The 27,050-nt window shown below is 44.0% G+C and overlaps 1 protein-coding gene and 1 long non-coding RNA gene across 2 annotated transcripts in view; one reads left to right on the forward strand and one right to left on the reverse strand.

Annotated features, from left to right (window-relative positions):
• Window positions 1-3,844: 3,844 nt before the first annotated feature.
• On the reverse strand, window positions 3,845-12,696 carry LOC139185345 (uncharacterized). Its single transcript, XR_011568970.1, has 3 exons — window positions 12,292-12,696; window positions 7,212-7,362; window positions 3,845-6,876 (listed from the first exon to the last, which is right to left on the reverse strand). It is a non-coding gene; the product is annotated as an uncharacterized lncRNA (long non-coding RNA).
• Window positions 12,697-12,791: 95 nt separating this feature from the next.
• ARG2 (arginase 2) overlaps window positions 12,792-27,050 on the forward strand; it is a 34,985-nt gene continuing 20,726 nt past the window's right edge. Inside the window, exons 1-2 of the mRNA XM_070797752.1 lie at window positions 12,792-12,999; window positions 13,933-14,005. Coding sequence (XP_070653853.1) covers window positions 12,889-12,999; window positions 13,933-14,005 — 184 coding nt within the window. The 5' untranslated portion in view covers window positions 12,792-12,888. The remainder of the gene's footprint in view (window positions 13,000-13,932; window positions 14,006-27,050) is intronic.

The raw sequence follows: 27,050 nt of genomic DNA on the forward strand, positions 1-27,050 counted from the left end.
GAATCATTCCTTCCAAAGAAATCCCAGGGCTGATCTCCTTCAGAATGGACTGGTTGGATCTCCTTGCAGTCCAAGGGACTCTCAAGAGTCTTCTCCAACACCAAAGTTCAAAAGCATCAATTCTTCGGCACTCAGCCTTCTTCACAGTCCAACTGTCACATCCATACATGACCACAGGAAAAACCATAGCCTTGACTAGACAGACCTTTGTTGGCAAAGTAATGTCTCTGCTTTTGAATATGCTATCTAGGTTGGACATAACTTTCCTTCCAAGGAGTAAGCGTCTTTTAATTTCATGGCTGCAGTCACCATCTGCAGTGTTTTTGGAGCCCCCAAAAATAAAGTCTGCCACTGTTTCCACTGTTTCCCCATCTATTTCCCATGAAGTGGTGGGACCGATGCCATGATCTTTGTTTTCTGAATGTTGAGCTTTAAGCCAACTTTTTCACTCTCCTCTTTCACTTTCATCAAGAGGCTTTTTAGTTCCTCTTCACTTTCTGCCATAAGGGTAGTGTCATCTGCATATCTGAGGTTATTGATATTTCTCCCAGCAATCTTGATTCCAGCTTGTGTTTCTTCCAGTCCAATGTTTCTCATGATGTACTCTGCATATAAGTCAAATAAGCAGGGTGACAACATACAGCCTTGACGTACTCCTTTTCCTATTTGGAACCAGTCTGTTGTTCCATGTCCAGTTCTAACTGTTGCTTCCTGACCTGCATACAGATTTCTCAGGAGGCAGGTCAGGTGGTCTGGTATTCCCATCTCCTGAAGAATTTCCCACAGTTTATTGTGATCCACACAGTCAAAGGCTTTGGCATAGTCAAGAAAGCAGAAATAGATGTTTTTCTGGAACTCTCTTGCTTTTTCCATGATCCAGCGGATGTTGGCAATTTGATCTCTGGTTCCTCTGCCTTTTCTAAAACCAGCTTGAACATCAGGAAGTTCACGGTTCACATATTGCTGAAGCCTGGCTTGGAGTATTTTGAGCATTACTTTACTAGCATGTGAGATGAGTGCAATTGTGTGGTAGTTTGAGCATTCTTTGGCATTGCCTTTCTTTGGGATCAGCATGAAAACTGACCTTTTCCAGTCCTGTGGCCGCTGCTGAGTTTTCCAAATTTCCTGGCATATTGAGTTCGGCACTTTCACAGCATCATCTTTCAGGATTTGAAATAGCTCAACTGGAATTCTATCAGCTCCACTAGCTTTGTTCGTAGTGATGCTTTCTAAGGCCCACTTGACTTCACATTCCAGGATGTCTGGCTCTAGGTCAGTGATCACACCATCGTGATTATCTGGGTCGTGAAACTCTTTTTTGCACAGTTCTTCTGTGTATTCTTGCCATCTCTTCTTAATATCTTCTGCTTCTGTTAGGTCCATACCATTTCTGTCCTTTATCGAGTCCATCTTTGCATGAAATGTTCCTTTGGTATCTCTGATTTTCTTGAAGAGATCTCTAGTCTTTCCCATTTTGTTGTTTTCCTCTATTTCTTTGCATCGATTGCTGAAGAAGGCTTTCTTATCTCTTCTTGCTATTCTTTGGAACTCTGCATTCAGATGTTTATATCTTTCTTTTTCTCCTTTGCTTTTCACTTCTCTTCTTTTCACAGCTATTTGTAAGGCCTCCCCAGATAGCCATTTTGCTTTTTTGCATTTCTTTTCCATGGGGATGGTCTTGATCCCTGTCTCCTCTACAATGTCACGAACTTCATTCCATAGTTCATCAGGCACTCTATCTATCAAGAGGGGACTATATTCAATATTTTATAATAACCTATACTGGGAAAAGAAGAGAAGCGAAAAGCAAAGGAGAAAAGGAAAGATATAAGCATCTGAATGCAGAGTTCCAAAGAACAGCAAAGAGAGATAAGAAAGCCTTCCTCAGCAATCGATGCAAAGAAATAGAGGAAAACAACAAAATGGGAAAGACTAGAGATCTCTTCAAGAAAATTAGAGATACCAAAGGAATATTTCATGCAAAGATGGGCTCGATAAAGGACAGAAATGGTATGGACCTAACAGAAGCAGAAGATATTAAGAAGAGGTGGCAAGAATACACAGAACTATACAAAAAAGATCTTCATGACCCAGATAATCACGATGGTGTGATCACTCACCTAGAGCCAGACATCCTGGAATATGAAGTCAAGTGGGCCTTAGAAAGCATCACTACAAACAAAGCTAGTAGAGGTGATGGAATTCCAGTTGAGCTATTCCAAATCCTGAAAGATGATGCTGTGAAAGTGCTGCACTCAATATGCCAGCAAATTTGGAAAATTCAGCAGCGGCCACAGGACTGGAAAAGGTCAGTTTTCATGCTGATCCCAAAGAAAGGCAATGCCAAAGAATGCTCAAACTACCACACAATTGCACTCATCTCACATGCTAGTAAAGTAATGCTCAAAATACTCCAAGCCAGGCTTCAGCGATATGTGAACCGTGAACTTCCTGATGTTCAAGCTGGTTTTAGAAAAGGCAGAGGAACCAGAGATCAAATTGCCAACATCTGCTGGGTCATCGAAAAAGCAAGAGTTTCAGAAAAACATCTATTTCTGCTTTATTGACTATGCCAAAGCCTTTGACTGTGTGGATCACAAGAAACTGTGGGAAATTCTGAAAGAGATGGGAATACCAGACCACCTGACCTGCCTCTTGAGAAACCTATATGCAGGTCAGGAAGCAAGTTAGAACTGGACATGGAACAATGGACTGGTTCCAAATAGGAAAAGGAGTAGGTCAAGGCTGTATATTGTCAGCCTGCTTATTTAACTTGTATGCAGAGTATATCATGAGAAACTCTGGGCTGGAAGAAGCACAAGCTGGAATCAAGATTGCTGGGAGAAATATCAATAACCTCAGATATGCAGATGACACCACCCTTATGGCAGAAAGTGAAGAGGAACTAAAAAGCCTCTTGATGAAAGTGAAAGAGGAGAGTGAAAAAGTTGGCTTAAAGCTCAACTTTTAGAAAACAAAGATCATGGCATCTGGTCCCATCACTTCATGGGAAATAGATGGGGAAACAGTGGGAACAGTGTCAGACTCTTTTGGCTCCAAAATCACTGCAGATAGTGATTGCAGCCATGAAATTAAAAGACACTCCTTGGAAGGAAAGTTATGACCAACCTAGATAGCATATTCAAAAGCAGAGACATTACTTTGCCAACAAAGGTCTGTCTAGTCAAGGCTATGGTTTTTCCTGTGGTCATGTATGGATGTGAGAGTTGGACTGTGAAGAAGGCTGAGTGCCAAAGAATTGATGCTTTTGAACTGTGGTGTTGGAGAAGACTCTTGAGAGTCCCTTGGACTGCAAGGAGATTCAACCAGTCCATCCTAAAGGATATCAGTCCTGGGTGTTCATTGGAAGGACTGATGCTGAAGCTGAAACTCCAATACTTTGCTACCTCATGTGAAGAGTTGACTCATTGGAAAAGACTCTGATGCTGGGAGGGATTGGGGGCAGGAGGAGAAGGGGACGACAGAGGATGAGATGGCTGGATGGCATCACTGACTCGATGCACATGAGTTTGGGTAAACTCCGGGAGTTGGTGATGGACAGGGAGGCCTGGCGTGCTGCGATTCATGGGGTCACAACGAGTCGGACATGACTGAGTGACTGAACTGAACTGAACTGATACTGGGAAAGACTATGAAAATATATATATTAATATATAATCTGAATCACTTTGCTGTACAGCAGAATCCAACACAACATTGTAAATTAATTATACTTCAATTTAAAAAGACACTTACATATGTAATTTAGTATCTATTTATTCTATAGAAATCTATTGAACACCCCTCCTGTACCAGGCACTGTGTTAAATGATATTAAGACACCATTCAGGCTCTCAAAGAAGTTGCTCTCCAGGAGAAAGATATAATCCTCTAAATGGATGATTGTAAGTCAGAGGCTGCAGGGAACCAGGGGAGGGGTAATCAATACCCTTGATCTGACTTGGTTTTGGATTCTGCTTTTGACCACTTACTCTGTGACCCTGAGCAAATGACTTTGCCTTACCAAGTCTTGGTGTCCATATCTTAAATGGAGATAATACCAGTGCCTACCTCACTACATTGTGATGAAAATTTAAATAACACTTGTAACACGTTGAGCGGGTATCTAGTATATAGTGATCATTCAATAATGTTAGCTAGTACTAGCATGTCTAACTCAGCATTGGAAGGTCTGGAAAGGCTTCCTTAAGAAGTGACTTCAAACTGAAAACCTGAAGAATGAGAAGGAATTAAGAAAGGGAGGGAGGGAGGGAAAGGAAGTAAGGCCCTAAACAGAAAGAAGAGTAAGGTGCAAAGGGCTTGAAGGTTGTTTGTAGTAGAACCTGAAGAAAGGACAAAGTGTTCTGGTGTCCTTTGCAGCCCCAGCCTCTGCTGGCACCAAAAGAGACTTCACACCTAAATTTCATTTGGCCTTTGATGGCAGCTGTCGGTCTGTTTTTACTTCTTTATCAATGATCAAGGCTAAAAATAAAACCCCCCTCTGTGTTGTGGGGGTGAGGGTGAAGGTGGCGGGGGGGGCAGTGATGAGTATGTGAAGGGCTCAGGCACCCCCCTCCACACAGAACTACTGGTTGGGCAGGCAATGAGGCCAGTCATTTACTCCTACGTCCCCTCTTCTATTCCCCTCACTTCGGGCTTTCTACTGAACCCAGGAATCCCCACTGCATGGTAAACAGATTGTTACGTCTTACCCTCCTTAGAACTCATCCTTGGCTACCTTACCCTTATTGCATGAATTCTCCCAGCTCCAGGATGGAAAAGCAAGAAAGAAGGGACCACATTTTCCCAACTCCCTAATGCAGATTCAGAAACATTAATCCTCTGCGTTTCTGTAAAAATTCTTTTTCTGAAGTTTATCCCCTTCAACGATGCCCCTGACACCTGACCCCCACCTACCAACATGACCCAGGTCACCGTGTTCCCTTTGCTCTGGACATTTGGGCTATATAGGCATTCTTGTTCTTCAGACCCATAAGCCGGTTTCAACTTAGGGCTATTGGTCTTGCTGTTCCTGTAAGCCTGAAAGGCTCTTTTCCTAGAACTTGTTACGGTAGCTCCTTAATCATTCAGGTCTTTGGCTCAAATGTCAGTTTGGAGAGGCCTTTCTTGACCCTTCTCTCTAAAACAGTACATCTGTTTCCATTACTCTGCATTATTTTCTCCATACCATTTACTGCCATCTGAAATTATGTACCTGTGTGTGTGTGTTCAGTCACTAAGTCAGGACCGACTCTGCAATCCCATGGACTGCAGCATGCCAGGCTTTCCTGTCCTCCACTATCTCCCAGGAGCTTGCTCAATTACGCATCTACTTGATTGTTTTCCCCACTAGAATGTAAGTACTGGGAGTGATGAGATTTTATCTGTCATTGTCAACAGCACATAGAACAATGTTGGTTTTTTTTGCACATTAAATATTGACAGTATTTAAATGTGTTAAATATTGACAATAAATGAATACATGAATAGTTTAACTAAGAGGCTCTAAACTTTAGAGTAGGGCTTCGCAGGTGGCTCAGCGGTAAAGAATCTGCCTGCCAGTGCAGGAAATGCATGAGACTCGGGTTTGATCCCTGGGTTTGGAAGATTCCTTGGAAGACGTAATGGTAACGCACTCCAATATTCTTGCCTGGAAAATCCCATGGACAGAGGAGCCTGGTGGGCTATAGTCCAAGGGGTCGCAAAGAGTCAGACACAACTGAGTGAGTATACACACAGACTTTCAAGTGAAAAGGTGTGGTCAATGAGCTCAGCCCTTTGGAAATTTCCACTTACCATATCAGAGCCATAGACCAAGGACCATGAATAAGGGCTTCATAAAAGTCTGTAAGTTTTGTTCATTACCAAGCTCCTGTTATGTGCCAAGCGATGTACTCTGGAAAGGATCAAATGATGAACAGAAAGAGTCATGGTTCCTGCCTTTGAGAATTTGCAATTTAGTCTTCTCTAAGAATGGCAACCCACTCCAGTACTTTAGCCTGGAAAATCCCATGGATGGAGGTGCCTGGTAGACTGCAGTGCATGGGGTCACTAGAGTCGGACACGACTGAGCGACTTCACTTTCACTTTTCACTTTCATGCATTGGAGAAGGAAATGGCAACCCACTCCAGTGTTCTTGCCTGGAGAATCCCAGGTACGGGGGAGCCTGGTGGGCTGCCGTCCATGGGGTTGCACAGAGTCGGACATGACTGAAGCGACTTAGCAGCAGCAGCAGCAAGTTCCCTTAGATTTGTAGTAAACAGTGGTGTGCTGGACACTGCTTTTAGCCACCTGTCGGAAAGATCTGCTGGAGCCGGAAATGGCAACCCGCTCCAGTACTGTTGCTTGGAAAATTCCATGGCCAGAGGAGCCTGGCGGGCTACAGTCCCCATGGGGCTGCAGAGAATTGGACACGACAGAGCTACTAAGCACACACAAGACCCTATTGTCAAATTTTCAGGAATTTTGCAAGCCAGTTGTTAAACATTGCCATCATTAAAAGTCAAATTATATAAACTTACAAGTAAATCAACATAAAAACAAAGATATACTCAAAACTTTATGCCTAATTATTTTACTATATTTTACTTTTTTATCCTCTTGAGGTTATTTATGGTGATTGTATACATACGGTGAAAATATTTTATAATGAGCACATTTTCCCAGTTTCATGTTCAGTGACATCACAATGGTAGCTTGAAATGATAGCCCTTGTGAAGTATTTACACCAGGGAGATCTCTCAACACCATCATCAGGTCTTACCTACTGACCACCCCCCACCTATCACCCCCAGCACACACTCCCAGCAACCTATCAAGGGATAGAGTACGTATTGGCAGCCAGTGAATTGCTGAGGCAGAATCTCTAGGTCCTCCTACAAAGGAAGAAGAAAAAGAAAACCAGCTGGTTTGGACTTGAGGAAAGGTCCAACAGCTATATTATAAAAGAGTACTACAAGTCTTAAAATAAATTTCTAAAATTTAACTCATTCTTTTATGTAATTTTAGAATATTATCTTTAATTACTTATTTTGAAAATAAATACCTATTTGGAAATAAAAGCAGACCTGTTATTTGAACTTTGGGTTTTAAAGAAATGAACTATAAAATATTTCAGATATATGAAATTAATAATTTTAAAGTATAATAGTGATATAAAAATCTACTATTCACTCCCCTGATGTATAGTATTGTGGAACTAGTAATTTACCTGTGAGTAAACTGTAGGTGGTGGAGGACCAGTGAGAGTGACGTGCAGGATTCATGTAATACTTTAGAAAATCAATCTGGTGACTCGCAGTAGGTGCTCATGAGCTGAGGTTTCCAGGAAAGCCTGAGGTAATCTGTGACAGTATCAACTTCTGAAAACATAGCAAGGGGGAAAAAAATGGATGGGTCGATGGGCAAGAAAAATGCACTTAGATAATCACAAGGATCTGCTCAAGTGTGACAAACCAGTGACTCCCTGATCACGGCCCCATCCAGGCTCTCCACATTCCCCTACCCTGGAGAATTTGTTTAAAAACCAGGCTGTTGGCGCCCTACCCCCACAGAGTTATTTAGCCAATAACGTTTGGGGGTCAGTTCAGTTCAGTTCAGTCACTCAGTCATGTCCGACTCTTTGTGACCCCATTAATTGCAGCACGCCAGGCCTCCCTGTCCATCACCAACTCCCGGAGTTCACCCAGACTCACATCCATCGAGTCAGTGATGCCATCCAGCCATCTCATCCTCTGTCGTCCCCTTCTCCTGCTGCCCCCAATCCCTCCCAGCATCAGAGTCTTTTCCAATGAGTCAGCTCTTTGCATGAGGTGGCCAAAGTACTGGAGTTTCAGCTTCAGAATCATTCCCTCCAAAGAAATCCCAGGGCTGATCTCCTTCAGAATGGACTGCATTCCAAGGGACTCTCAAGAGTCTTCTCCAACACCACAGTTCAAAAGCAGCAATTCTTTGGCATTCAGCCTTCTTCACAGTCCAACTCTCACATCCATACATGACCACAGGAAAAACTATAGCCTTGACTAGACGGACTTTGTTGGCAAAGTAATGTCTCTGTTTTTGAATATGCTATCTAGGTTGTTCATAACTTTCCTTCCAAGGAGTAAGCATCTTTTAATTTCATGGCTGCAGTCACCATCTGCAGTGATTTTGGAGCCCAAAAAATAAAGTCTGCCACTGTTTCCACTGTTTCCCCATCTATTTCCCATGAAGTGATGGGACCAGATGCCATGATCTTCGTTTTCTGAATGTTGAGCTTTAAGCCAACTTTTCACTCTCCTCTTTCACTTTCATCAAGAGGCTTTTTAGTTCCTCTTCACTTTCTGCCATAAGGGTGGTGTCATCTGCATATCTGAGGTTATTGATATTTCTCCTGGCAATCTTGATTCCAGCTTGTGTTTCTTCCAGTCCAGCGTTTCTCATGATGTACTCTGCATATAAGTCAAATAAGCAGGGTGACAATATACAGCCTTGACGTACTCCTTTTCCTATTTGGAACCAGTCTGTTCCATGTCCAGTTCTAACTGTTGCTTCCTGACCTGCATACAAATTTCTCAAGAGGCAGATCAGGGTGGTCTGGTATTCCCATCTCTTTCAGAATTTCCCACAGTTTATTGTGATCCACACAGTCAAAGGCTTTGGCATAGTCAATAAAGCAGAAATAGATGTTTTTCTGGAACTCTCTTGCTTTTTCTATGATCCAGCAGATGTTGGCAATTTGATCTCTGGTTCCTCTGCCTTTTCTAAAACCAGTTTGAACATCTGGAAGTTCACGGTTCACATATTGCTGAAGCCTGGCTTGCAGAATTTTGAGCATTACTTTACTAGCATGTGAGATGAGTGCAATTGTGCGGTAGTTTGAGCATTCTTTGGCATTGCCTTTCTTTGGGATCAGCATGAATACTGACCTTTTCCAGTCCTGTGGCCACTGCTGAGTTTTCCAAATTTCCTGGCATATTGAGTGCAGCACTTTCACAGCATCATCTTTCAGGATTTCGAATAGCTCAACTGGAATTCAATCAGCTCCACTAGTTTTGTTCATAGTGATGCTTTCTAAGGCCCACTTGACTTCACATTCCAGGATGTCTGGCTCTAGATGAGTGATCACACCATCGTGATTATCTGGGTCGTGAAGATCTTTTTTGTTTGGGGGTCAGACTCAGTAATTTTCATTTTTGCCAAGCATGCAAATATTGACCCTGCTGATCTGGGACCACACTTTCAAAACCACTGCCTCACAGTAATACTCTGCTTACTTTGCTAAGGCTCCAAAGACACCTCTTTCTAAACCAGCAGGGGGAGACAGGTATAAAATTTATCCTTTAAAAATAAAACTGCCTTAGGATTTCCCTGGTGGTCCAGTGGGAAAGACTCCATGTTTTCACTGCCAACAACCAGATGGATCCCTGGTCCCCTGGTCGGGGGAACTACGATTCCTCACAAGCCCCTGCAGCGCAGCCAAAAAACAAACAAAACCTGTCTTATAGTACTAAAGCTCCTTGGAATTATGACACCGCCATGGAGACTTCTGAAATATTTTAAATAGCAGCATGTAAGTTGGCATCAGGTGAAAAAATTTTCAGGTATTTAGTTTTCATTCCAATCCCAAAGAAAGGCAATGCCAAAGACTGCTCAAACTACCGCACAGTTGCACTCATCTCACATGCTAGTAAAGTAACGCTCAAAATTCTCCAAGCCAGGCTTCAGCAATATGTGAACTGTGAACTTCCTGATGTTCAAGCTGGATTTAGAAAAGGCAGAGGAACCAGAGATCAAATTGCCAACATCCGCTGGATCATGGAAAAAGCAAGAGAGTTCCAGAAAAACATCTATTTCTGCTTTCTTGACTATGCCAAAGCCTTTGACTGTGTGGATCACAATAAACTGTGGGAAATTCTGAAAGAGATGGGAATACCAGACCACCCTGATCTGCCTCTTGAGAAATTTGTATGCAGGTCAGGAAGCAACAGTTAGAACTGGACATGGAACAGACTGGTTCCAAATAGAAAAAGGAGTAAGTCAAGGCTGTATATTGTCACCCTGCTTATTTGACTTATATGCAGAGTACATCGTGAGAAACGCTGGACTGGAAGAAACACAAGCTGGAATCAAGATTGCCAGGAGAAATATCAATAACCTCAGATATGCAGATGACACCACCCTTATGGCAGAAAGTGAAGAGGAACTAAAAAGCCTCTTGATGAAAGTGAAAGAGGAGAGTGAAAAGTTGGCTTAAAGCTCAACATTCAGAAAACGAAGATCATGGCATCTGGTCCCATCACTTCATGGGAAATAGATGGGGAAACAGTGGAAACAGTGGCAGACTTCATTTTTTGGGCTCCAAAATCACTGCAGATGGTGACTGCAGCCATGAAATTAAAAGACGCTTACTCCTTGGAAGGAAAGTTATGACCAACCTAGACAGCATATTCAAAAGCAGAGACATTACTTTGCCAACAAAGGTTCGTCTAGTCAAAGCTATGGTTTTTCCTGTGGTCATGTATGGATGTGAGAGCTGGACTGTGAAGAAGGCTGAGTGCTGAAGAATTGATGCTTTTGAACTGTGGTGTTGGAGGACTCTTGAGAGTCCCTTGGACTGCAAGGAGATCTAACCAGTCCATTCTGAAGGAGATCAGCCCTGGGATTTCTTTGGAAGGAATGATGCTAAAGCTGAAACTCCAGTACTTTGGCCACCTCATGCGAAGAGCTGACTCATTGGAAAAGACTCTGATGCTGGGAGGGATTGCGGGCAGCAGGAGAAGGGGGTGACAGAGGATGAGATGGCTGGATGGCATCACTGACTTGATGGACATGAGTCTGAGTGAACTCCAGGAGTTGGTGATGGACAGGGAGGCCTGGCGTGCTGCGATTCATGGGGTCGAAAAGAGTCGGACACGACTGAGTGACTGATCTGACCTGGTCTGATATAAAAATTTATTTTTGATAGGACTAATGTCCAGATTCGTATAAGTCATTCCTTACAAGTCATTCCTGTAAGACAGTAATCATGGTTAAGAGTTTGGAATCGAGAGTCAGGTAGCTACCACTTACAAGCTTCCTGACTTTGGAAAAGTAAATATCTTCTCTAATCCTATTTCCATGACCTTAAAACAGTCCCTACTTCATGGAATTGTCAGAGGGCTAAAAGTTCTTAGAACTTACATTGGTTATTAGAATATTACTATTACAACTTTAAGTAGTTACTGTCAGTTCTTTCAGTTCAGTTCAGTTGCTCAGTCGTGTCCAACTCTTTGCCGCCCCATGAATCGCAGCACGCCAGGCCTCCCTGTCCATCACCAACTCCTAGAGTTCACTCAGACTCATGTGCAGCAAGTCGGTGATGCCATCCAGCCATCTCATCCTCTGTCGTCCCCTTCTCCTCCTGCCCCCAATCCCTCCTGGCATCAGGGTCTTTTCCAATGAGTCAACTCTTCCCATGAGGTGGCCAAAGTATTGGAGTTTCAGGTTCAACATCAGTCCTTCCAATGAACACCCAGGACTGATCTCCTTTAGGATGGACTGGTTGGATCTCCTTGCAGTCCAAGGGACTCTCAAGAGTCTTCTCCAACACCACAGTTCAAAAGCATCAATTCTTTGGCACTCAGCTTTCTTCACAGTCCAACTCTCACATCCATACATGGCCACAGGTAAAACCATAGCCTTGACTAGATGGACCTTTGTTGGCAAAGTAATGTCTCTGCTTTTGAATATGCTATCTAGGTTGGTCATAACTTTCCTTCCAAGGAGTAAGCGTCTTTTAATTTCATGGCTGCAGTCACCATCTGCAGTGATTTTGGAGCCCCCAAAATAAAGTCTGACACTGTTTCCACTGTTTCTCCATCTATTTCCCATGAAGTGATGGGACCAGATGCCATGATCTTCGTTTTCTGAATGTTGAGCTTTAAACCAACTTTTTCACTCTCCACTTTCACTTTCATCAAGAGGCTTTTTAGTTCCTCTTCACTTTCTGCCATAAGGGTGGTGTCATCTGCATATCTGAAGTTATTATATGAGATACTAAATAAAGAGCCCGTCAGCTCTTTAGCCTCCCTAATATTGAGAAGTAGTTCAGATATATTGCTATGCTTGTTTTTTAATAACCGGTACTCCTGTTATTCAGATGAAGAACTGAAAACGCCTAGAAGGTAATTTATAAATCCTAACCTTCACATCCAAAATAGCTAAAATAGGTGAGTTATTAATATTAACATGGCCCTCCCGGAGAGCTCTAATCTATATTGGATCTCCTAGCCTTTGACGCCCAAAGCGGGTGACAAGCACATTTCCTGGACCTTGAGCTCTGAGATGAAATGGAACCGATGGACAGCAGCTTGGTGTTGGCCAGGCACTCACGTGGGGTCGGACCAAGTCCAGCCCCAGCCAACTCTTCCGTAGAACTGGCATCTGCCAGGCGTTCATTTGTGCGGAGAGAGTCACGATCCTCGAGCCCACGTACGTGTTGGTTCGTTCGCGTGTTCCGTTGAGTTCGCGAATTTTGGGGGGCGGGGTGGGGGGCGGTGGCCGCTTCCCGCCACGGGACACACCTCTCCGGGACTTCCTTCTTATTGGCCAGGCCCCCGATCTTGGCCCTGTGGCGTCAGCGGCAGGGGCATGTCCTTGGCCCGAGAGCTCGGACCGGAGCCAAGTGACACCAGCGAGAGCAGGGGCAAGGAGCAACAACGGGCGGGGCCTGCAGGAAGGTGTGCCGGGGGCTGGCTGGGGGCGAGGCTGCGGGGGCCTGGGCGGGGCCGGGAGGCGGTGACGTCATGGGGCGGGGGCGGGGCGGCGCGCGCCTCTAGGCTTTAAGCGCTGCCGGCCCCGGCGCTCACCTCAGGCGGCGATCCGCATGCAGCAGACTTTTGAGTCTGCTACTTCCTGCGCTGCCCATCATGTCCCTGAGGAGCCACCTCTCGCGTCTCCTCCGGACGCAAGTGCACTCCGTCCGGAAGAAGTCTGTCCACTCCGTGGCTGTCATTGGAGCCCCATTCTCCCAGGGACAGGTGAGGACTGGGACATAGCACTTTGGGGCAGGGTTCCTCTTCCCTCAGTCCCCACCCCCCACCCCTCACTCGAGCCCCGGAGAAAATCGGGACCGGTGGAAATAACGAGGAGGCGAGGAGAGGATGGGGAGAAACGGAGAGGGGGATGAGGTGGTGGATTCCCGCGATTGGTCACCGGGAGAGCACGTGGGATTTTCCCTCCCCCCCCCCCCGCCCCCCCGGTAGAAGATGGGAAAGGAGGGAGGGGATGGATGGAAGGCACCCTGTTTGCGAGGCGGATCGGGGCTAGCGGCCTGGTGGGTTTCTTCAGCCTCCCCTCCGAGGAGAGAGAAAGGGGTGGATTCCCCTCGGGGTGATGGAGGAGAGGAAAGACGGGAGAGGATTTCACAGAGGGGCTGGAGGAGGAGAAACCGAGGAGAATTCCCGGTGGAAAATCGAGGGCGGAGAGGCTAAAGAGAGCGACCGAGGATTTAAGCCTCCAGGGTCTATTCTCAGAAAGAGCGTTCATTGGAAAGGAAGTCGGCGCTGGTCTCCCCAGCGGCGGGAAGACTGAAGAGGCTGTTTTGTCCTCTCTTCAATGAAAGAAACCTGCAGTCATGGAGAGCTCACTGATGGAGAAGCCGGGGCTCAGTCCAGGCCAGCGACGCACACACCCGACAGCCAGATTCTGACTTGGCTCAGCCTCAGTCGACACCGAGTGGCTTGGGAGGTTGATTTGAATCCAGTGGTTGTTGTCCCTCTCCTCCTTCCCTCCAAGTGTTTGAAATGACCAGAACTCAGATTAAAAGAAAGGAAGGGCTGATGTGTCACAGGTTTCCAGAGGGATCTGCTGGAAACTAAGAATACCATTGCAGACTTCTGTATTTTTTGTGAACTAAAATGGTCTTATTTTCAGTCATCTTCCCTCACATCTAGCTCTAATTTAACTTACAGAAAAGAAAAGGAGTGGAATATGGTCCTGCTGCTGTAAGAGAAGCTGGCTTGATGAAAAGGCTCTCGGATCTGGGTGAGTGGCTGGATTTTAGAAGTCTGAAGGCTGTTAATAGGCCAGTTCAGAGTCTTATTCTCTTATATCCTGGAACTGCATGGTGCGTTGGAAAGCACTTCCCATCCTCCCTTGGATTTCACCTGCAGCTTAAGATCTATGGAGGAGTCTTAAGATCTATGAAGGCAAAGTCTTCTTGCAATGAAGAGCGAGGAAGTGGAGTAAGGCAGGACCTGGAGCAAGTGCTGGTGACTGCAAAGTGGTGCTGAGGATGCTGGCTCCTGCTCCCACTGGACAGTCAACCTTTCCTCGAAATTCTAGTTCTCCTAACTCAGTGAGAGGTCCTTCTGATTTATCAGTCTAACCAGTTTCCTGTCTTCAAGTCATTTGTTTCCTCCTTAGTTTTAAGAACTTGCTATGACTGTAAGCAGAGACTTAGATCTGTGTTCTCCAAACTTCCCTGATTATGAAAATAACTTGGTTTACTTGTCAGAAATAGAGATTCCTTGGCTTCACTGAGGACGAATCTGATTTTCTGGCTCTGAAGTGGGACCCAGGCATGTGCATTTTCACAGACAACCCAAATAATCAGAAGTAATATTGCTGTCTTGTAATCAGGATAGTGTTCTAAACATACAGAACCGGAAGTAAATCCCACCCACAGATATATGCCATTTGTCTAGTAATGAAAAAGCTTTTTAGTAACAGGGCACCAAATTCCAATACCCTTGTGGTATGAAGTTTCATATATCGAACTCAGATGTTTCTAGCTGCTATTCAAGGCCATTTCCTCTGTTATATTAGGACCATTCACATATCTCTTCTGGAGCTATAAAGTGCAAAAGGCATGGCAGTAGGGAACTATAGGTCCTGGAGACAGTAATACAGAGGCTAGGTGGACTCTCCCCTCCCCATGCTTGCTTAGAAATCCCTTAAGCATGCTAATCCCCTCCCCACGCTTGCTTAGAAATCTCTGCTGATCATTGAGTCCATTCCAGGGGTAGGTCATCTCCCTCTAAAACAGGATTAATGAACTCTCCGAAATCACCTTGAATTGTGAGGGGCCCTTCGTACACCACTGGCTACATATGGATGTGGTGTTTTGGTTTGAATACTGAAAACTTTTCTGTTAAATAATAAAGAACCCTACTGAAGAAGGAACTATAATTGATCACTTTAATAACTTTCCAAGTTTACCACCAAAGATGAGAGAGAAGATTTACTCTTCATGTGTCAACAAGTTACCTGATGGGATGAGATCATCCCCCTCTTCCTGCTTATAAATGAAGGTGTGTGTACTTAGTCGATCAGTCATGTCTGACTTTTTGAGACCCCATGGACTATAGCCCACCAGGCTCCTCTGTCCATGGGCATTCTCCAGGAAAGAATAATGGAGCAGGTTGTCATGCCCTCCTCCAGGGGATCTTCCCACTTCAGGGATTGAACCCAGGTCTCCCACATTGCAGGCGCATTTTTTACCATCTGATCCACCAGGGAACCCCATAAATGAGGATACTGTCTCTTTGAATCAGCTGTATATTCTTTCTTTTTAAAAATGTCTTTTACACTAAGGAAAGCAATTTCTGCTAATCGCTATTTTTTAATACTGGGTAAACCTGCAGCCCATCTGATAAACTGAGCCTAGCTTTGCTAAAATTGCCTGCTCATTCTATTCTGCCTTAAGAGACTCCTGACTGGAATCAATTGTAGCTTCTTACAGGGGAAGTTAGTAAAATCCAGCTGCTGCTGCTGAATGAGGGGGAGGGGAACATTTATAGCAGCTTCTCTTGCTCTTTGTAGACCTTCAAATACCAGAGCCTGGTATTTTTCCACTCCAACCTGGGGAAGCCACTCTCCCTAAAAATTCCACTCGCTCAAAAACTTCTTGTGTAAATTTCCAACCTAAAGTGATGATGAAGTTTCAGTTTATTTGGTCTCCCCTTTAATTTTTTCAGATATTTTTAGTTTTACACTTTATGTCCTTACCCTGTAGCTGATTGGCAGCCCGCTATTACAAGCAGTCTGAAATACGATCTCATTGCATATTAATAAGATCGTGGCACTCAGCAGATTTCCAGCATGTGGTTTTGGCTAATCTCCAAGAAGATGCTGGAGAAAAGTACCAAGAGAAGTTTTAAATGGCAGTATTCTGAAACAGTACCAAATAAGCAGCATGAGTCAAATTTCAAGGGAGAGAAGACCCATGGAAAGGTAGCTCACAAATCCCTTTGTTCCTCGCCTTCTGCTCTGATGTCACAGGCTGCTGGTGTTGCCATGGCATCAGTTAAACTTCCTGTTCCCTGAATGAATGTATTTGTATTTGATTTTGTCTGGGTTTGTTTGTTCCTTTCCCTGGGCTTAGTTAGGCCATTCAGTGGTTCCTCTCTTGGGTGACCACTTTAGTATATAAAGAGAGCCTGAGAGAAACGAAGAAGTAATTTCTCTGGCAAGGCTTAGGTGCAGGTCCATTGCTCCTGATTCTAGTTAGCGCTTATGGTCATGGTAATTTGCACTCTTTCCTCCAGAAGGGGAATGAATGTTCTGTAGGTAAGATAGTTATAAACTGAGACTAACAGTTTGAGGTGTCTGTTATTGTAATTATGGTAATTTGACCCATCTGTGGTAAGGAGTGATGGCAGCCACTGAAACGACAAACCTAAATGACAGTGCTCCCGAGATCAGCTAAGGGTTCTGGAGTTCAGGAAGCCATTGTTCCCCTCAACTAGGCGAGGGACATTTATGCTTTTGTCCCATTTGGTGCTCCATTGGAGAGCAGGGCAGGAATCTCTGGTTGAGACCTAAGCATCTGGTTTGCTTCAGCAAGAACCAATAGAGAGCCGGAGATAGTTTAAACATAGAGATATCAGAGCTGTTTGTTTGGAACAGATTGCTATGTGAGTGCAGGGGTCTGTGTGTAGTAGAGAATGTTTCAATGTTTGGTAGAGAATGGTAGCCATCACACATTTAGTTGTATGATAGTGATGCTTCAGCCTGGCTCCCATCCCACCATTGTACTGAAACTACCCTGAGTAAGCTTACTTACTTTTTTTTGTCAGCCTCTTTTTTGCTGGACCTCTCTACTATATACCACTTTATTCCTGAAATATCCTGTAAGCCAAGACACTGCTGTCTTCTGAGCCTTCTCCCCATTGCCTGGTCCTTCCTGGACTCCTTTGTGGGATCCTCCTCTTCTTCCCAACTCTCAAGTGCTCATGTCCCCAGTGTTCCTCCAGCTTTCTTCTGAGTAGCTTCATCTCACTGTCACAGATGTCTCAAACTCAACAGGATAGAAACAAAATTCATTACCTCCCTCCCCAGTTTGGTCCTTGGTAGGGGAGCTAAGATCCCACATGCTTTGTGGTCCCCCCCCCAAAAAAAGACATAAAAACAATATTGTAGCAAACTCAATAAAGACTTGTAAAAAGGTCCACATAAAAATAAAAAGATCGTGCATACCACTGTGAAGATTGACAGTCCCACATGCTGCACCTAAGACCCAGTGGAGCAAAACACATACTTTTTTTTTTTAAAAAGAGAATATTCAAAAAAAGATCCTTTATAATTTGACCCTCAACTACCTCTTCAGACTTCTCTCCATCCACATTCCACTTCATTTTTGTTGTAACTAGGGTTGTGGGCACTTGACCTCGGCTCTACCAATAGAAACACCCATCCTAAACTTTGTCTTGATATTCTGGATGGAGCAGTAAAGATTTCATTCCGTGAGGGGCTGTGGTGGCAGCAGTTCCAGCAGTAGCTTCAGTCCGTGGGGTCAGCCATGCAAACTGCAGTGCTTCCTACCTGCCAGTAGTGGAGCTGAGGGCTGCAGGAGTGTCTTCACTGGGCAAACCTGCATTGGAAAGGCAGAGTCTTAACCACTGGACCACCAGGGAAGTCCCAAGCGTAAAACTTGAAAACATTATCAAGTTCTAGGCATGCCTGACTATGGTAAACAGACCTACCTTAGTGTGTTAACTATGACTTATTAAGAATTTTACGTTCGGTGTTCTGTATCTTAAGCATGGTGGAGGTTATAGGAGTACATATATTTGCCAAAACTCATTGCACTTAAAATGTCAATGAATATAAAGTATGCATCAAAGCTGTTTAAACATTTCTAGGTTTATTCTTTTTTTCTTTTCATACTGTGCATGGGGTTCTCAAGGCAAGAATACTGAAGTGGTTTGCCATTCTCTTCTCCAGTGGAGAGCCAACTCGTTGGAAAAGACCCTGATGCTGGGAAAGATTGAGGACAGGAGGAGGAGGGGTCGACAGAGGATGAGTTGGTTGGATGGCATCACTGGCTCAATAGATACGAGTTTGAGCAAACTCTAGGAGATAGTGAAGGACAGGGAAGTCTGGCATGCTGCAGCCTACACAGTCACAAAGAGTTGGACATGACTTAGTGATTGAACAATAGGTTTATTTTTAGGATCAGCTTTTAGTCACTAAAGACTATAACAAGTTCACTAATTTGCATTGTGACTGTCTGCAGGTGTTAGTCACTTAGTCGTGTCCAACTCTTTGTGACCCCATGGACTGTAGCCCGCAAGGCTCCTCTATCCATGGAATTCTCCAGGCAAGAATACTGGAGTGGGTAGCCATTCCCTTCTCCAGGGGATCTTCCTGACCCAGAGAAAGAACCCTGGTCTCCTACATTGCAGGCAGATTCTTTACCATCTGAGCCACCAGGGAAGCCCACAATTTCATTAATTTGTATATTCAAAAAATTTGAGTACTACAGAGGAATTAAAAAGCCTCTTGATGAAAGAGGAGAGTGAAAAAGTTGGCTTAAAGCTCAAAATTCAGAAAACTAAGATCATAGCATCCAGTCCCATCACTTCATGGGAAATAGATGGGGAAACAGTGGAAACAGTGTCAGATTTTATTTTTTGGGCTCCAAAATCACTGCAGATGGTGACTGCAGCCATGAAATTAAAAGATGCTTACTCCTTGGAAGGAAAGTTATGACCAACCTAGATAGCATATTCAAAAGCAGAGACATTACTTTGCCAACAAAGTCCGTCTAGTCAAGGCTATAGTTTTTCCTGTGGTCATGTATGGATGTGAGAGTTGGACTGTGAAGAAGGCTGAGTGCCAAAGAATTGATGCTTTTGAACTGTGGTGTTGGAGAAGACTCTTGAGAGTCCCTTGGACTGCAAGGAGATCCAACCAGTCCATCCTAAAGGAGATCAGTCCTGGGTGTTCTTTGGAAGGACTGATGCTAAAGCTGAAACTCCAATACTTTGGCCACCTCTTGCTAAGACTTGACTCATTGGAAAAGACTCTGATGCCGGGAAGGATTGGGGGCAGGAGGAGAAGGGGACGACAGAGGATGAGATGGCTGGATGGCATCACTGATTCTATGGACGTGAGTCTGGGTGAACTCCGGGAGTTGGTGATGGACAGGGAGGCCTGGCGTGCTGCAATTAATGGGGTCACAAAGAGTCGGACATGACTGAGCGACTGAACTGAACTGAACTGACTGAAGCTTTAGGTACTAGAAATACAATAGTGAACAAAACAGAAATACCTGTTATCATGGAACTCTCATTCTAATGAGGGGTAGTTGGAAGCTGATATAATTAAAACATACAGTATGTCAGATGTAATGACATAAATAAATAAATGAATGTAAGAGTTGGGGGATGGGGTAAGCATTGCAGATGTAGGTAGGAGGCTTCACTGAGAAGGGGTCCTGTGAACAGACCTTTGGGAGATAAGGAAAGGAACCATGTGCATATCTGAAAGAAAAGCATTTTAGGAAAAAGGTAAGTGCAGTAAGTGAAGTGTAAAGACCCTGAGATAGAAAAGTGCCTGGAATGCTGAGGGAACAAAAAGCTACTCCTAAGGTGGTGTTGGAGAAGACTCTTGAGAGTCCCTTGGACTGCAAGGAGATCCAACCAGTCCATTCTGAAGGAGATCAGCCCCGGGATTTCTTTGGAAGGAATGATGCTAAAGCTGAAACTCCAGTACTTTGGCCACCTCATGCGAAGAGTTGACTCACTGGAAAAGACTCTGATGCTGGGAGGAATTGGGAGCAGGAGGAGAAGGGGACGACAGAGGATGAGATGGCTGGATGGCATTACTGACTCGATGGACATGAGCCTGAGTGAACTCCAGGAGTTGGTGATGGACAGGGAGGCCTGCTGTGCTGCGATTCATGGGGTTGCAAAGGGTTGGACACGACTGAGCGACTGAACTGAACTGAACTGAAGGTCCTTCCAGTGGTTGTCTTGTGGAAAGGGGAGGGCCTTTCTACATTCTCATCTCCAGTTTTTCAAGAAAAGCCAGAAATCTGGGTTCTTATAGGAGATTAAAAAAAAAACATGATATCATAAAATGGAATATTGAGTCACAAAAATGAATGAATTGCCAGTTCATGCTGCAAAATGGATAAACTCTGACAGCATGATGCTGAGTGAAAGAAGGAAGAAGACTACATATCGTATAAATCCATTTATATGAAATGTCCAGAGCAGGCAAATCTATATAGAAAATGATTAGTGGTTCCCAGTGACTCAGGAGAGAGAGAATGGGGAGTGACTGCTAGTGGGTCCTTTTGGAGTGTGTTAAACATTTCTGGAATTAGTAATTTGCTAATTAATGCCTTGGCAAAAGTACATGTCACTAATGAGCTTGAATATAGGCAAATCTATTATAGGCATTACTGGGTGGGGTTTGGCAAATTTTAATATAACTGTATCTTTCCTGCTTAGAAAAAGGCAGCACAGAATTTAACTTACATCTTGTATTTCAAAGTTGTTTGATAGCTAACCTTTATTGTGTTCTAGGCACTGTGATAGGCTTTTGCTCTTATGAGATCCTTACTCTTAAGAGCAAATTATGACATTAGGATGGCTAGCACCAAAAATAAAAAACGGCTGTTGGTGAGGGTGTGGAGCTGTTGGAACCCTTGTGCACTCTTGGTGGGAATATAAAATCATTCAGGTACTGTGGAAAACAGTATGGCATTTTCTCAAAGTTAAAAATAGTTAATAGATGAGCTACAAATTCTACTCTGGGCACACATTCAACGGAATTGAAAAACAGGGTTTCAAAGAGATGTTCGTATACCCATATCCATAGCAGCATGCTTCATAATAACAGCCAAACGGTGGAAGCAACCAAGCGTCCCCTAATGGACGAATGGATAAACAAAATGTGGTACAAACATACAACAGAAAACTAGCCTTAGAAAGGAAACTGACATATGCTGTAACATGTTGAACCTTGAGCATTATGTTAAGTGATATAAGCCAGTTGCAAAAAGACATACTGTATGATTCCATTTATGAGGTACCTGGAGTAGTCAGATTCATAGGGGCAAAGTAGAATGGTGGTTCAGGGACTGGAAGAAGAGGGAATGGAGAGAGATGGTTTAATGGGTACAGAATCTCAGGTTTACAAGAAAGAGTTCTGGAGATGGATGGTGGTGATCATTACCTAGCAATGTGAATGTACTTAATACCCCTTAAAAGTGATTAAGATGGTTATTTTTATGTGTATTTTACCATAATTTAAATTTATGTGTATTTTACCACAATTTAAAATTTGAAAATGTATTAGAATATTCTAAGAACATGGAAGTTCACTTGAGGTTGTAACTTCTTAGGGACATAATAATGCTGTATGCTTGAAATTTTTTCAATTTGTTATTTAGCACACTGTTCTATAAATAAAAACTGAGAATGGGAAGAAAAAGTATGGCCTGAAGGTCATACAGTCAGCAGTAGAAGTAGTTGAGAGCTTCACAACTTGCCATATACAACCTAGCCCCTCAGTTGGGACAGTCAGCTGCTTTCTTGGTTCATCACAGCTGAATAAGCTGAGTGGCCCCATCATAAAGGTATGGTCTCCAGCTTCTTCTGAAATTCCTGTATTTCTCATGATGACTATTTCAAACCTACCCACACTTCTCCTATTTTTCCAACTCAAGTATGAACTCCCTTAACTTCTAGCTCTTCTCCCCATCATCCCTCCAATTAGTTGTATCTACAAAGATGTTATGACACTCTCCTTAGAGGATGAGGTATCCAGTCCTTCCTTAATAGACAGGTACAATTGCACGTGATGAAAGTCCCAGATAACAGTGCTTTAAGAAAAACAGTTCACTCTCCAGGAAATAGAGTCTAGAGAGAAGTCAGAGCTGGTTTGGAGGCCCAGTTCTTTGACATTCAGACCTAGATTCTTATCTTGCTGTATTACCAGCAAGGCCTCTATCTAATGGTCCCTTAAGGCTGTGGCCTCGTTTCTGGTGGCAGGATGGGAGAATGAACCAAGAAGGGCAGAGGGAGAGCCTGCGCTTTCCCTTAAGGGAAGTTCCCAGGACGTTGCTGGAGGATGCCGCTGCTTGTCCTCTTGGCCCCAGCATGTCGCATGGCCACAGCCAGCTGGAAAGGAAGATGCTGAATTTAGTCTATTCTAGGGGGTCACGTCTCAGCTATTAATAAAATTCTTTCTGGAGGAAGGGAAGAGCAGATACTGGACAAGTGATTCTTGGCCATGCCATCTCCCTGTGGTCTAGAGACTGTGCCTTTCTACTTCCTGAGTGACCTTGTTCCAGCACTTAGCCCTTCTTTCCCTTGTTTCTCAGCACCTGTCTACTAACCTGTCCCTTCAATAATTCAGTGCAAATCTTACCCACCTCCCACCCCTGTCTGCCAAATGTAGCCTTCCAGCCCTTGTCCGATATTTTGCTTCTCTTCAGAGCCACTGTCTTAGCTTCCCCACTGTCTTTTTACACATCTCCTTGCTATAACCGGGTGTCCTGGGCCATCACTGCAATGAAACTGATTTTGCTAAGGTCTCTGACCTCCTACTTTCTAATACCGTAGATTCTGCAACATTCACATTTAACACTATTAGCCATGCCATCCTTATTGAAGCTGACACCACCCTCTTCTGCTTTTAATTCTTTGGGTTTCTTTGCAATATTCTCCGCCGCCTACATGTTGGTATTCATCAGGGTTTTTGCCCTTGATCCTCTTGCTGTATGCTGCCTTGGTTGGCAATTTGTCCATTTCCATGGCCTTTCTGGTACTGGTACATTAATGCCTCCAGAGCTTTATCTCCAACACTTAAAATTCCCTTTCCTTCCAGCTCCAAACTTATATGCCAGCTGGCTTCCATGTATCTTAACTTTTTTATTATGGAAGTGTTCAAACATAAGAAAAGTAGAGATGGTAACATAATGAATTTGATGTCTATCACCTAGTACCAATTATCCATACCTGGCAATGTTTCTCTTCCCACCTCCATACCTTTTGAAGCAAATAACAGACATCATATTTTTTCATCTGCAAATATTTCATTGTATTTCTTCAAAATTCAAGAAAGCTTTAAAATTAACTACAATATTTACTGCATCTAAAATAAGTTAGTATCAAATACAGAGTATCGGGGAAATATAATTTAAAAGAATTTCTCAACTGAGAACCTGTCCACAGAGAAGGAAAACAGTTTATTTTTGAATAAGCATTAAATCAGGCAATCTGCTGAAAAATTACAAAGATAAAGAAATCTTACTCTTTTCTATAGCCAAGCAGGTGCAAGTACAATCCATGTTTTTAAGATTAATAACTAGACCTCCAGTTAGAAGACTTTGAGAGTTGATCTTATGTCACAGGGCTTCCCATGTGGCACTATTGGTAAAGAACCCACCTGCCAATGCAGGAGACAGAAGAGACTCAGGTTCAATCCCTGGGTCAGGAAGATCCTCTGGAGGAGGGCATGGCAACCCATTCCAGTATTCTTGCCTGGAGAATCCCATAGACAGAGGAGCCTGGTGGGCTCCAATCCATGGGATTGTGAAGAGTTAGACATGACTGAATCGACTTAGCAGGCACACAGTTATATCACATGTTCAGTTCAGTACAGGCGCTCAGTTGTGTCCAACTCTTTGTGACCCCACAAACTGCAGCACGCCAAGCCTCCCTGTCCATCACCAACTCCCGGAGTCCACCCAAACTCATGTCCATTGAGTCGGTGATGCCATCCAACCATCTCATCCTCTGCCGTCCCCTTCTTCTCCTGCCCTCAATCTTTCCCAGCATCAGGGTCTTTTCCAATGAGTCAGCTCTTCACATCAGGTGGCCAAAGTACTGGAGTTTCAGCTTCAACATCAGTCCTTCCAATGAATACCCAGGACTGATCTCCTTGCAGTCTAAGGGACTCTCAAGAGTCTTCTCAACACCACAGTTCAAAAGCATCAATTCTTCTGTGCTCAGCTTTCTGTATAGTTCAACTCTCATATCCATAAATGACTACTGGAAAAAATATCATATGTAGTTCATCCTAAATTATCATGGAACTTGGAGGGACTACTTTAGTTGACTGGCTTTATCTGGAGGGGAAACAAACATCTCACATCTTAACATGGGAGGTAGTTTTTTGGCTAATTGAAGCAAGGAGCCCACCATCCATGCCCTTAGAACTGGGAGGTTGAGACCCTGGATGTTTGCATTTCAAAAAGTGGTTCCCAGCTCCCTGAGGAAACATTCCTAGGTTATGAGGCCTATATAGTCGTAAAGATTACTTGCATGTGAAAAGGACAGAGAAAGAAATTCTGAAACACAGGGAGGGGAAAAGTCTACCCTTGTTTTCAATAGGGATAATTAAGTCTATTTTCAATTTGTATCTATCTTTGCACAGTTAAGATTCACAGTGCCCAACTGATTTACACTTGTGGTTGATCTGTAGAGGAAACTAGGTCATTTGTCTGTAGAACCTCTCAGCTTGGATTTTGCAGATGGCATCCTTGTAGCATTCTGTGACATGTTCTTTGTCCTCTGTATTTCCTGTCACCTGGTTACTGAATCTAGATTCTTGGTCAAATTCAGGTCCAGCTTTTTGTTTTTTTTCCTGGCAGTTCTGCTTCTTGTGCTCAGTCACATATGACTCTTTGTGGGGCCATGGACTGTAGCCCACCAGATTCCTCTGCCCGTGGAATTTCCCAGGCAAGAATACTGGAGTGGGTAGCCATTTCCTTCTCCAGGGTATCTTCCCAACCCAGGGATCAAACCCAGGTCTCCTACATTGCAGGCAGATTCTTTACCATCTGAGCCACCAGGTGACATGTTTTCATTCAAAGTGGTCGTCAGTCACTGAATACTCGTTGAGCCTTTAACTTGTTGAATTGAGCCATTAACCCACTCCTGTGTATGAGCAAGAGGATAGTCTCTAACACCCCAATGTCAGTGCATCCAAAACTGAACTTACCAACATCTCTACCCCCTTTCCCTGTGCTTTCTTATCTCTGGTGGTAGCAGAGCCAGAAAGCTGGAGGGCAAATCCTTTCTCCCCCGTAGCCCTTTTAAGTATTGCTGGAATCTTGTTAGTTCTCTCCCACCGCCTTGTCTTTATAGCCCCTCTGGCAGTGGCTCTTCTGCAGGCCAGGCAGTTTTCCAGAGGCCACCGGATCACCAGATCTACAGTGCAGATTTGATCCGTCACCTCCTGATTGAACCTTAGTAGCTCCTACTGCATATAGAACCTGAACCCTGCCTCTTCCCGCCTCATCTCTCTGCAATCATCCCTGACCGTCCCTGGGCATTGTTGTGTAGGGCTGAAGGCACTGTGTGCCTTTTCTGCTTGGCAAGCCTCTCTCCTTTTATTCCTGACTAAAACCTTCAAGATTCAGATACCGACTCTTCTGAGATGCCCTCTTGGCTCACCCTGGGTCTGAGTCAGCACCTTCTCGTGACTCTTCCCATCACACCCTGTGTATGACGGCATCATCACAATTAGCAGCGGTCTGTGCTTTCCCCGCCTGTCTTCTGACCAGGCTGTGAGCGCCCTGAAGGCTGCAGCCAGGCGCACAGTCAGCACACAGTCAGCTTTTGTTGAAGGAAGAAATGGGGCGAAGCATTCTAGCTGTCTTCTGGAACTTCATTCCCATCGTGACCCATGGGATTTTCCTGGATCACAACTTCCTTTCTCTCCAAATGGTTTGCTCCTCAGAAGCCCCCTGGTTTCCCAGATTTTAAAAATGTATGACAATAAATAATATATCAAATTGATATATTATCAGATTATATATATTAATCTATATATCTGTCATGTATCAAATTGTTTAATTCTTACAAGGTGTTGGGCTACCAGTTGAATGAACTTAGTCACACTAAGTGCTGGTAAGCAGCGATGGCCAGTTTTTGCCTCCTTTTTTGAAACATGCTTGGTCTTAATCTAGAACCTAAGAATCCAATGATGACTGCTTCAAGAAAGGCTGACCTCTAGTTGCTTTAGACAGAAGAAGCATTGTTCCTTTCATATCCAAGACAATACCGTTCAGAGGCCTAGAACCTAAGGGATTACTGTGGTTAGTTTAAATAACTTAGTCCTTGAATAAATTTACTTGTCCTTTGTATTAATGAGCAAGCTCTCCTGGTAGGGAGGGTGTATTCCTGTAATAGATGTAGTAATGCTAAGATCTGATGAGAAGATAGCATCTTTCTGGCTCCCTCCTCTATCCCAAGAAACTAGAATTACAGAATAGGAAAAGAAGTAGAAAATACCTTCCTGTGTGACTGAGAATTGAGTCACAGTGGGGTGTGGCATTGTGGTTAGGGCTTTTGGAGAATCGGTGTCCCAAATGAAATTGGCCGTGCCTTTCAATTCTTTTGTAGGGAAGGTAGAAAATTTGAACTGTGTGTGAGAGCTGGACTCCTTAGGAGCCATTGTGATGAGAAATCAATGGGCCTATGTGTATTTGCTACTTCTCACTGAAAACCCTTGTTCTTCTCAAAAGGACATAATCATATTACAAACAAGTTTTGGGAAGTCGTAAATTACACCATCTGTTGTGAGGAAAGGGTAGGGTGGAGAGAAAAACCACAAAGATGCCTCATCTTGTTGAACTAATACCCTGTGACCCTTAGTGTGTGTAGGCTTTTCCTTGTTCAGATCAGGTCAGATCAGATCAGTTGCTCAGTCATGTCCGACTCTTTGCGATCCCATGAATTGCAGCACGCCAGGCCTCCCTGTCCATCACCAACTCCCGGAGTTCACTGAGACTCATGTCCATCGAGTCAGTGATGCCATCCAGCCATCTCATCCTCTGTCGTCC

This window comes from Bos indicus, chromosome 10 (assembly GCF_029378745.1).
Source record: "Bos indicus isolate NIAB-ARS_2022 breed Sahiwal x Tharparkar chromosome 10, NIAB-ARS_B.indTharparkar_mat_pri_1.0, whole genome shotgun sequence".
NCBI classification, from domain to species: Eukaryota; Metazoa; Chordata; class Mammalia; order Artiodactyla; family Bovidae; genus Bos; species Bos indicus.